General features: G+C 43.9%; 1 protein-coding gene and 1 long non-coding RNA gene across 3 annotated transcripts in view; one reads left to right on the top strand and one right to left on the bottom strand.

Annotated features, from left to right (window-relative positions):
* LOC139765130 (uncharacterized) overlaps positions 1-12,695 on the bottom strand; it is a 399,762-nt gene that overhangs the window by 209,266 nt on the left and 177,801 nt on the right. The window lies entirely within an intron of this gene.
* Positions 1-12,695, top strand: part of LOC139765129 (uncharacterized) — a 630,861-nt gene that overhangs the window by 448,824 nt on the left and 169,342 nt on the right. For both annotated transcript variants that reach the window (XR_011716582.1, XM_071692325.1), the window contains exons 4-5: positions 4,766-4,840; positions 10,135-10,325. Coding sequence is in view for 1 of the 2 variants with exons in the window: in XM_071692325.1 (XP_071548426.1) it covers positions 4,766-4,840; positions 10,135-10,325 (266 nt within the window). In the remaining variant the exon portion in view is untranslated. The remainder of the gene's footprint in view (positions 1-4,765; positions 4,841-10,134; positions 10,326-12,695) is intronic.

Below are 12,695 nucleotides of genomic sequence, written 5' to 3'. Positions count from 1 at the left end.
CCATTTGGTGTCGCCAAAGGCCATTACAGGGGCATGGCGGCATCCAGGGGGAAGTTGACAAATTGAAGGTTTAATTCAAAGTCCCTTTGCCGGAGCCTAAGACTATTACAGGGTCATGGCGGTATCCAGAGGGAAAGCGACAAATTGAAGGTTTACTTTAAAGACACTTTGGCGGCAGCAAATGCAAGTAGAGTGGCTTGATTGTAACCAAAGACAAAGATATCAACAGAAGGTTTAATTTAAAGCCCCTTTGGAAGCACCAAATAAGGGCAGAGAGAGAGAGAGAGAGAGAGAGAGAGAGAGAGAGAGAGAGAGAGAGAGAGAGAGAGAGAGAGAGAGAGAGAGAGAGAGGGGGGGGGAATAACTGGTTTGGAAAGATATGGGAAAAAAAAAAATAATGTTAAAGGGGCTAGGCCACCGACCAAGAGGCTTTTGCTGCACTGATGGACACTGGGTCGCCGTTTTCCATAAAGGGGATGAATATCATACCTGTCGACTATCAAACCAAACGATAAAGAGACGACAGGAGAATACCACATAAAGGACACGGTTTAGGTGTATCCTTATAATTCCGCTGCTGCTATTGGGTGCATCTGTCTTACAACACAAGAATGGCAAAGACTAATAACATCAGGTTTTGTGGATATCATCAAGCGCGAAAGGAGAGGGATGTGAGGAGGGAACCAGTGCTTTCTCCCAGGGTTCAGAGGAGCAGGGATGAAGCAATGAACAGGGCAAAAGGAAGAGGAATGATTATGATCCTCATAGCCTTCATCAAAAGGGATAATGGGCGATAATACTGAGTGGAGTCAAGATTGAAGAGGAGGTAATTAAGACTGATGTCAGAACAGCTACGTCCTGTGTTACAAGACCACAAAGATCAGTGAGGACAGGTATATACTAGGTATATGAGGGGAGACTTTCGCTGTTGATGAGACAGATTCCTTGTATAATAACAGGTCGTATCTTAGGTGTCCCTTAATATGCCCCTTAATATGTCCCTTAATCTCAGTTTAGATTAATCGCTCATGTTAAAAGGTACATTATTTTGGAAATGAAGTCTTTTGTTAGATCTATAGGCTATCCTGTTTCACTGCATTTGGGAAGGTGAAGCTGATTAGCCAGGTCAAAATCAAGAGATTAATGTACTGCTCCAGTGATGCTCGTCATACTCAGTCCTGTAGCAGGATTCAACCCTGTGCAAAGTCCGAAAAGATGGAGAACACTGACCCCTGTCTGCCGCACCATTTGTCAGTAGGTTCAATACCCGTCTTGGCTTCTGGCACCTCCATTCGTATGCTCAACACCCACCCTAACGCTCTCTCCATCGTCCCTCATGCAGTATAGCCGACACTGGCTGGCTCCTTCCCGCCGATTCGTATGGCAACATTTGGCGTGGCTGGCATGCGAGACTCGCCTCATGTCTGGCCAATAATCACTCGCCCTGGCTCACTATACCCCTCCTTGATGGGGTCTACGCATGCCTAACCCCGTTTACCTTGCCCTCAGACATGGCTACGGCCTTTGATAAGGTCAGGAAATCGCCCTCACTGACTGCCTCGACCTCTTACATGATAAGTAGTCGCCCTAGCACGTTCCCTCGTCCTACTATATAGTCAGTTACGCCCTGGTCCTCATTCCCGGAGGGCAGTATCGCCGTGGCCTCCTATCCCGACTTTCAATATAACTAGCGCACGTCCTCGTACGTTGTCTCAATCTCTGGTATGGTCAGCACTCGTCTTGGCCCACTGATCTGACCTCGAGTGTAATCAACGACATCCTCTGGCCCAGCGCATTTCCTGAAAACGTTGCCTTCAGGTGAAGATAGATTAAACCTCGCCCATGAGGCTTGTGCTCACTGTTACCTGACCTGTGGCTGGTCGCTCAAGACCGAGGGGGAGGGGTTTCCTCCATTGCTACCTGCTCAGCCCCTGGCTGGTCTGAAATCACCAGCCTGGTCGCGTTCCAGACGGTCTCAGCGAGTGGATTGATTCTCAATGATTTGATACATGGTTAATAACTATATACTGAGGGAAGCTAAGGTTATTGGTTTGTTACATAAATGCAATTATATGGCAAAACGTATTGAGCGCAAATGCCCTAGATATATCTAAAGTGATGTAAGTTTCTCTAACACCAAGAACACACCATTTTTTTTGTTTCTTTTTCTCATGTCTGGAATCAGGATACGCAGAAAACGGTCAATTACCTCTTTATGGGTGTTGGAGTTGCTCTTCGGATGTATATGAATGATTCAACGAATAAAGAGCGAGACAATATTTACCTAGACGGAGTCAGAGGAGCGAGATGCCCAGAGCGGGGAAGCTGGCTGCTTGATCCGCTCCCCTAATGACGTGTGTAATTAAGGAAGGGATGCAAGCGTTTAGGTCCTCCACCCAGCTTCCTCACTGTCCACACACAGAGGTGAGGGAGGATGGAAGGTCTGGGGCATTTGAGAACACATATGTCTAACATCAGTCAGGGTACGTGGCTTCAGTGGTCGCTAGTGTGTGTGTCTGTCAGTCTTCACATACTTCCTCGCGAGAACCCAGAGACAAAAACCGAACTTATTTTCATCATTCTCCGAAAGCTGTGAACTTGGTACAGGGGGGTGTGAGGTCGTGCCATACGATGGTATAAAGCTCCTGGGTTCTCCTTAGAGACAGAAAATGATCGTGGAGGCAAACAGAGCCTCGCCCGGCACATGACGAAGTGGTCCTAGAAAAATCTAACCTAACCAGTTATAAGTCTTTATACAACCTTGTGGAACTTTATCTTCATTAGGGATATTAGTGAAAGAAATTCATTATCAATGAAGTACGTAAATATCGTCATGAAAGATATTTTCTTAATTCATATATATATATATATATATATATATATATATATATATATATATATATATATATATATATATACGCGTGTGTGTGTGTGTGTGTGTGTGTGTAATCTATATACCAATATCTCTATGTCTATCGTGGGCAACATTCTTTATCTACATTTCTAGCATTAAAAGTACTCTTGTATATATATATATATATATATATATATATATATATACTATTTTCTTCTTACTAGCGTAAACCTACTTTAAGAGGACCAAGTTTTCTAATGGACCTACTCAGCTTCTATTTTTTTTTCCAAGGAAGAATAATCCTCTCACCGTTCTTCCTCCTCCATTTTAAAAAAGCACCTTGAAAACAATAGGTTCAAGTACCACATATTACTGGCTTAGGCTATCTCGCCCCCCCCCCCCCCTCTTCTCTCTCTCTCTCTCTCTCTCTCTCTCTCTCTCTCTCTCTCTCTCTCTCTCTCTCTCTCTCTCTCTCTCTCAAGGGGCCTGGCGACATCCAATGGAAAATAGGCTAATTGAAGGTTTACTCTAAAGCCCCTTTGGCGGCAGGCAGTTAGAGTAGCGTTGCAGCATCCAGACGTAAAGTGCCAAACTGAAGGTTTACTTAAAAGCCACTTTGGCGGCGCTTAAAAGCCATTAAAGTGGCGTGGCTGCTTCCAGAACCAAAGAGACGAATTGAAGTTTTGATTTAAGCCCCTTTGGCGAAACCAAAGGAAGTTAGAGCAGCGTGGCTGCATCCAGAAGGAAAGTGCTAATTTGAAGGTTTACTTCAAAGCCACTTTGGCGGCGCCAAAGGTCATTAGTGTGGCGTGGCGGCATGGAGAACCAAAGGGGCAATTTGCTGGTTTAATTGAAACCCCCTTTGGCGGTGTCAAAGGCAGTTAGAGTAGCGTGGCGGCATCCAGAGTGAAAGTGCCAAATCTAAGTGTTCCTAGAAAAGCACACACACACACACACACACACACACACGCACAAACACACACACACTAACTTCACCGAGTTAGTCTGAATTGTATGAATTATTTCTTTACCAACGACATCAATAATGCGTGGGGTAGGCTCCCAGAAAATGTTGGTTAGAACAACCAACTTAGTATCTGCAAAATAAGTTTTCATCATCACTTGACACCATCCGGTATTGAATAATACATTCAATTAGTCATCATAATGCTGTGGTATATCATGTTACCTTCTCAACCACTTGGCACCCACTGGTATTGAATAATACATTTAATCAGTCATCATTACTTAGTCCCGTGTATCATGATGCTGCCTTCGCAACCACTGATCTCTCTCTCTCTCACACGCCTTGTTGTGATAACATACCAACATTGATTGACCCACGTCCCCCTGCTGTGAGAGAGGATGGGTTATGTATCATTCTTCAACTTCATGAACAATATAGACATGGTAAGTCGGGAGGCTGGAGCTTTATAACAAAAAGTGAAGGGATGTTTATCACTGGTGAAGGAATGCATGACGTATTCATGTTCGTTTTACCTTATGACTTTTGTACAAAATTTTCATTGGGGCATTTTAATCCTGCAAGGTATTTTTTTGCCAACTGTTTTCCGTCCTGCATGTTGCCGGAGGAAGTGGAGAATGGAGAGATAACCTATGCTTTGCTATCATTTTCTTCCACTGCTTTTAAGAAGACTGCATAGTTTTTTAAGTAGTGTTAAGGCCAGACCACCTCGCTTGGACCTTGGGTGCGAGTGGTCTGTGTATCTATGTAACTCTCTCTCTCTCTCTCTCTCTCTCTCTCTCTCTCTCTCTCTCTCTCTCTCTCTCTCTATCTATCTATCTATCTACCTATCTATCTATCTGTCTATCTATCTATCTCTGAGTCCTGTCAACATTACTTCCATCGATGATTCAACCGTGTTCTTTTTCTCTCATCTCTCCTCACAGCTACGATGCGCGGAGTGGCAACCTGTCAGCGGGAGCCGGCCGAATTCACGATGACCTGCTGGGGCCGCGTTCGAAGTAAGTGTACCGCCTCTCCTCTGCCCTCCCTCTCCACCTTTGGTAATAACAGCACAGGTCTTAGTTTGTCCCTTACGTTCAAGTGGTGTAGCGGTAAGCGTTGCCGACCATGACGTATTTACGGGTTGCCCGGGTCGAGCTCATCGGTTCGAATCCTGGTTGCAGCAGTCAACCCAGCTGTTCATCCTACCCTACAGTGTTTAAGGAACATTTTGTTGTTTTTTAAGCCAAAAGACATCGATTACGAACAATGACTACTGAAGGTTTTTGTGTTTATTAAATTCGTAAAGTCTATGCCTTATACAGGCTCTTGTTTACCATTGCTCAATCTCTAACTGCAGTTTAGGACACTGGCATAACACGCCCGTCAAGGGCATTTTGGGGTAAAAGAGATAACAATCGTTCCAATTGCTCCTCACGTAACGACGGGAATGTCTTTTAAAGGAATGCCGACTGTAGGAAATGATTCAAACATTTATATTCGCCAGCCTTCGGGTTCGCTATGCTCAAATGATGTATACATGGGACGTAGTAGAGACCTATTGACTGGCACAAGGCAGAACAAGAGGCACGTAGACTGCTAATTCTCAAGACCCAAAGCTAAGGCAACACAGGTAAGTCAGAGCGCGAGAGAGAGATAGGAATAAATATCACAGGGAAATACCACGATACGATAAGCATACCCGCATTCACAGAGAATAATATAACAATAAAGGAAGAAAGAAAACCGTATGAGATACTGGATACCATCTAGAATAAGTCCCAGATACTGAGTGATTGTTAGAAACTTCAGATTGTATTCAAGAGGAGCGAAGAATGCTAATCTCGATGCGGAAGCGATGTAGACGAGCAAGCCCAGGCGCAGAGCATGGTATCGCACACCTGTGTGATAAAACGAGTGCGGACGCCACCCAACCCGTACGTTTTACTCGACTCGAAAGAGAAAAGCATTTTTGTCCAAACCTGACACCAAGATTACGTGAATGGTTCACCATATCTGCGAAAGGGAAATCTCTCAATGCAATTTTTGGAATCACATCAAGTGCATTAATGAAAGAGGAAAAAAAAGCAACCGAAAAGTACGGCTTTATCAATACAAGGAACCTATGTACTGCTTACATGACAGGGAAAAAATGAGAAAAAAAAGGATTTTTATGACATTTTCTTAGAAATATTGCTGGCGAGAGAGAGAGAGCAGGAAGATCTATCACTGGGAGAGGAGGTGAGTTAAGTATATGAAGGAGTGTTTGATCCCACAAATAGTAGATTTGCAACGACTCCTGAGGGAAATAAAGGCTGAGTGAGAATCAAATGACTGGGAGTTGTTCCTGTGGCCTCAGTACACCCAGTCTCCTCTGGTCTCAGTGGACTGAGGATGAAAAGCGATGAAAATACGGATGAAAACGGAGGAAAGGACACGGATGAGGGATACGCGTATGATTCTATACGTGCAGCAATGGCCTCCTGTAAGCGTCCCACACAGAGGTAAGCATCATATGGGGAGAAGCAATAACCTTTCCCAAAGGAAATTCAAAAGAGGAGATCTTGTGCAATTATTTGAATTGCGTCGTCGTAATGTTGGCGTTGGGTGGGGTAGATATGGCAGGAAAAAGGTGTCGTACCAGAACAAGAGGTTGTAGACTGTTAATAGCAGGAAAGGGTGTCAGAATAGACTCCCCCAAAAAAACTATAGATAGAATAATGGGAGAGGAAAAGGTGTCAAAACAGATCAAAGAAAACCTAAGTATTCACCAGAAAATGGTAGGAAAGGGTGTCAGAACAGACCAGAAAGCTACAAGTGCAAGATCGGATCGTCTCAATGAGGCTTAAAGAATGAACTGACAGGATGAAAGTGAGATGAGAGGATATCAGTTAGCTGGTAGAGCTATGATGGTACAGAGGAGTCCACGAGGCGAACTGACTGGTATGCCTCCGTTTACTCGTAGGTGATTCAAGTGTCCTGAATTTTGGATATCGACCACAGTCCAATCAACAGTAATTACTGTAAATTGTCTGTGACAATAACTCGATCAAAAACTTTGCAGGAGCTTCGCCCGCGTATCAATGGCTTCTCTGTTCTCGTATATAGTATGATACCTTGATTCCAGACATTGTAACTTTATGAGCAAATTCAATTTTGATGACTCTCCAAGAACATCGTAATTCTTCCCCGAACGGTATACTTTCGATCTGCTTAGAGTGGTTGTAATCTGCGGTCATGCGTTATGAATTAGGATTGCTACTTGAACGATTTATTACGAAGCCCAGACGTTTCTGTGGAGGGGTTGTGCTAGTGAAGGGCGTGTGGTCATGTTGTTACGGGTTGGCCTCAAGACGATTTTCCACATCACTGCGAGAAGTAAAAAAAAAGAAAAATAGAAGCCGAAACGAAAACGTTGAACCAGTTTGCACAAAAAAAAAATTACAAGAACTGGGGTTTCTGAGGCTGTGCAGTAGGTGTGAAAATTCATTAGCATTCCACTTTGAAAGTGACAACGTAGATAAAAAGAATTAGATAAAACAAAAAAGGTTTCAAAACACTTTTGAACAACTCGATGTCTGAGGGAAGTTCAAGAGTAGGAATTGAGGCCATATGATAATTCAAAAGAAAGAAATAAAAATCCTAAAGGAACGAATGTTGGTGATTTGAATAGCTGAAGAGACAAGCTTCATCAGACGGTCTGAGAGATGGGTAGTGCCAATACCAATTCTCTTTTCAAGACGTAGTGGTTCGATACTGGACGCTTATGCCTTTTCTAGAAAGGTCACGACCATGAAATGGAATTCGCCTACGAATAATAAGTCAGCTGACGTTTCTTCTCGGTGCATAATTCAGTCGTTATTGGCATATGTGACCAGTCTGGGCGGGAACTATGCTTGACACAACAGGAACTGTACATGGACAGTCCCTGATATGCATGGAGTTCAGTCATCCTACTTGAGAGAGTCAAGTCATCGAACTCAGAAAGTTACGTCATCTCATTTTCTAAGTCATCTCTTTTTCAAGTGATGATAGTAAAAGGGCTGCAGTGAGTAACTGATCCGTGTTAAGTAGATGCGCTGGTCAAGGTGAAACCATGGCATTCCTTATAATTAAGTCACAGGTATTTACCATATCACTTGATCATACACCAATGGCTGAAGTCATTCCCTGCATTGCTTTCGTAGACCCTGAAGTGGTGAGGCCCTGAAAGTTCATCAGCAAAAGCCTTCCAGTACTGAAGCTCACGAATGATTGCCTCTGCGTAAATACTTGATACGTTCTATTTCAGTCGACTCAGCCAGCTGGTGTCGTTCGTTTGGCCTTTCATAATAATTCATTTCCTTCTTGCAAGAAAATGTTTTCTAGCCTTTCGACCCCAGGAGAACACAGTGGCAGCCGTCCACAACACGGGCCAAGGAAGGTCAGGAAGCCAACTGAGGGGAGGGACCGAGGTCAGAGAACCCACCCAAATACATTGTTGTTGTCTTCGGTCTCCGTCAAAGGCTCGTTTCACGAACAAAAGTCCAGGTTTGTAAGAGAAAAAAGAACAGGAAAAATGATCTAAGAGTTTCGGAGGACGTGGAAATGCCCGACGTCTTAAAAAGCGGTCTGGTTAGTGCTGTTAGAAGAGACGTGGAGAGGAGGTAAAGACTCCGAAAGCTTTGCGGTGTAGGAAAAGAAGCAGACAACACAGCGGTCCACCACCTGAGTTGCCAAGTGCCACAGAATAGTCATGTGATGAAGGTCCTTGTAATTATGGCATTTCAAGGGCGAACAAAAACTTTCAGACAGCTGATGTCTTCTTATATGTGACGCTCATAAGTAAAACAATAGAACTATGTCAGTGGCCACTTTGGGCTTCCGGCTGCTGAAGTCCAAATTCTTCAGCGACCAAATGGTCTTGTATGACACTGCCAATGACAGAGATGGTGAACTCGGCATTCTACAGGGGACGTCTCTTCCCCCAAAAGACATCGCTAAAGTGTGGGTAGTGGATGAAAGTCATCGTTGCTACAAAATAATATCTTCTTTCTCGCCTCTGAATTATGTGGTCCATTAGACGTTGCGATAACTTTCTGGATTCGATAAGATACGAGGAGAAGTATCATCTTGGTTTGCCTTGTCTTATACAACATGGAGGCTTCATTATTGCCTTCTTTTAAAAGTTGACAAAGTAGTGCAATCTCGTTTTTTTTTCTATTAAACACTTCTTATTTTTCTGAACGTGACACCGGAAAAAAAAAAATATTTGCTTTCTGGAATTTTGAGGCAATTTGGGTATTTGATAATGGATGTTTAAAATCCCTGTTTCCCAAGAAGGTATTGGAGGATTAGCCTTTTTTCTTACTTTTTTATTTCTCTTCAAATTAGATTTTTACTTTTAGTTAATAATGATCTGAGTTTAACATTTGTCCCATAAGGTACAAGAATCCAACCACTATTTCTCACTATATAATCATATAAAGATCCATTTAGAGCTCTGAAGTGATAGACATGAGGATCACAAACATAATGCAGAGGTATATACATATATGGAGACATATAGGATAATAATTAAATACATCAATATCAAAAGACACATGCATTAGAAAGTATAAATTATGATAATATTCCATTCGTATCTAACTCCACCTGTACGATAATAATAGATCTTCACGAATATCTCTTACCCGTACCTACTAATATATCCCAAGTATACTGCTATACTCTCCTGAATAATTCTAAAGCTGATCTAATACCTATTGTACCTTCATCCACACACATTATCCATCACTCTCCAGCCCCGCATATCCGCCTCATACTTGCCTAATCGCCCTCACCCATCCCCTCATATCTATCCCACCTAACCCCTATTGATCCCCTCATATCTATCCCATCTAAACCTTATTGATCTCCTCATATCTATCCCACCTAACCCCTATTGATCTCCTCTTATCTATCCCGTCTAACCCCTATTGATCCCTCATATCTATCCCGTCTAACCCCTACTGATCCCCTCATATTTATCCCACCTAACCCCTATTGATCCCCTCATATCTATCCCATCTAACCCCTATTGATCCCCTCATATCTATCCCTTTTAACCCCTATTGATCCCCTCATATCTATCCCACCTAACTCCTATCTCTACTAATACTACACACCTTCTTCCATCCCACCACCCATCCCTTCTTCATCGCCCAGTTACCATTTTCCCCTTCCTCACCACCCATTACTCACCATCCATCTCTTCCTCACCTACAAATACTCATCTCTCAGCTACTCGTTACTCATCTCTTTCTCGTCTCCTTTGCTCCCCCTCTCCCTGTAGGTTCGTGCTAATACAGAAGGACAGCTACCTTAGAGGGGGGTCTGTCCCAGGCCCCCCGGGCTCCCTGCCTGTATTCCCCGGGTCTCTGGAGCTTCGTCAGGTGACCAGAGAAGATTCAGGAGGCTTCACCTGCCGGGTCGACTTCCTCAACTCACCTACCCAGACGCACCGTCTCCACCTCATTGTCTACGGTAGGTGAAGCCATCTCTCCTCACCTCATTGTCTGTGGCAGATGAGACACCCAACCACACCTCATTGTCTACACCAGGTGAACCCATCCACAACAACCTCATTGTCTACACCAGGTGAACCCATCCACAACAACCTCATTGTCTACACCTGATGAAACCATCCATCACGACCTCATTGTCTACAGCAGACGATACCCCTATCCCTGCCTCATTGTCTACACCAGGTGAACCCATCCACACCTCATTGTCTACACCTGATGAAACCATCCATCACGACCTCATTGTCTACGCCAGATGAAGTCCCTATCAACACCTCATTGTCTACACCTGGTGAAACCATCCATCACGACCACATTGTCTACACCAGATGAAACATTCCGTCCACATTCCATTGTATAAATGAGGTGAAGCAGTCTGGTTTACAACACTGTTCAGTAAATGTATGTAAACAATAAGGAGGGACAGTGCATTTAGCAGGTACTACTCTTTTTCAATGGTAAATCATTTACACGACTGCAAATTTATATACTGATCAAATGAAAAAAATGTTCTGATTGTATGTGACATATTTTAATATCTAAGGCAATTATCGGACCGTGAAATATTTCCTTTGAAAGTTATAAAAGGAAGCGGGTTTTTTTATCGAGGGGTGGGGGGGGGGGGTGGATGTTCTTTTTTGTGTGTGAGAGCTGGTGTTTCAAACGGGTGCGTGTGTTAGAGAGAGAGAGAGAGAGAGAGAGAGAGAGAGAGAGAGAGAGAGAGAGAGAGAGAGAGAGAGAGAGAGAGAGAGACAGACAGACAGACAGACAGACAGACAGACAGAGACAGAGAGAGAGACAAAGAGAGAGAGAGACAGAGACAGAGACAGAGACAGAGACAGGGACAGAGAGAGACAGAGACAGAGAGAGAGAGAGACAGACAGAGAATGTTAAGGGATCCCTCAAAATGTGAGCGCCTGCTTATAAGTTCTGTTGTTAAAGAAATGAAAACCTGTAGCTTAGTATTGATCCAATCTCCTCGTCTATCTCTTCTTTCTTTCTTTTTTTCTTTTCTGGCGAATGACTCGATTCCTGTAAATATGTGAGTAAAAAGTTACCACGATGAAACTTCCACGAGTATTGATTCTCTCACTCCTTAATCTCTCTCTCTCTCTCTCTCTCTCTCTCTCTCTCTCTCTCTCTCTCTCTCTCTCTCTCTCTCTCTCTCTCTCTCTCTCTCTCTCCCGTGCTCCATCACCTACCCTTCCTGATGCGCTAATGCAGAGTATATCCTCAGCCTGCAGAAGGATGCAATGACGCGCAATATGGTGACATACTGCATGCAATGGCTCGGTCGATAAGCATTCCCCTAATGCCTGTAAATTCCCCTTCTCCCGCCCACCCCCTCGCGTTTTCTCAGCCCCGTGTGGGGCTGTGGTCAGGGAAGGAGGCAGGAGTGAGGTGGAGTGTGACAGGATGATCGGTGCCAGTTAGCAGCACAGCTGAAATGTACTCAACTCCTTGGAGACGTCAAAAGGCCAACACAAACCACACATTCACATTCCTAAAGGTGTTTCATAGTCAAGTCTTGGGCCCCACGAGTTTAAAACTGCCCCCAGTACAATGAAAGAAATGGGGCCTTAAGATCGTAAAACGTACTTCCGTACAGCATAAGAGATAGGGCCCTACGAGTGTAAAACTTCCTTCCCATACAGTACAAGAAGTGGGGCCCCATGAGAATAAAACTTAATTCCATGTACAATACAAGAGATGGAGCCCCAACAGTGTAAAACTCCCTTCCCATAGAGTATACGAGATAGGGCACCACAAGTGTATAACTCCATTCCCACACAGTACTAGAGATGGGGCACCACGAGTGCAAGCATTGCCTCTCCGTACATCACAAGAGACGCCTCTGATCCGATCAGTTCTATCACTGCTGTAAATGGGCATCATTATCTTTCTCCAGCTAACTGAAGAGAGAGACTACACCACCAGGATCGGCTGGTGGGAGTTGAACTTTTGGATATAAAACTTTCCACCCAATGATAAGCCTTGCACATACTTCCCCTTGTTTGTAAGTAGCGCCGTTTGAAATCAGTTTCTCTCAGCTTACTTTCCACTCTGTATTCACTTCACATGATATAACACGACACACATTGATCAGGCACGCTCCTGGAGACCGTATGAGACTAAAACGATAATCACTGGACCAAAATGATGGTCCTCCTATGTTCTTGGCTGAGATGGAAACGCGTAGTATGCCGCTACAGCATTTACCAGCGAGACAAGCGCATTTATCGACGGCTTGGTGAGGTGGCATAAAGGAATAATTGACGATGTATTTAGTTTCAACACGAAAATCTACTTAGGTGCACATTACAGCTGATAC

Source organism: Panulirus ornatus, chromosome 52 (genome assembly GCF_036320965.1).
Source record: "Panulirus ornatus isolate Po-2019 chromosome 52, ASM3632096v1, whole genome shotgun sequence".
Taxonomy (NCBI): Eukaryota; Metazoa; Arthropoda; class Malacostraca; order Decapoda; family Palinuridae; genus Panulirus; species Panulirus ornatus.
The sequence above is the reverse complement of the archived record's forward strand: the minus strand, read 5'-3'. Positions and strand labels throughout refer to the sequence as shown.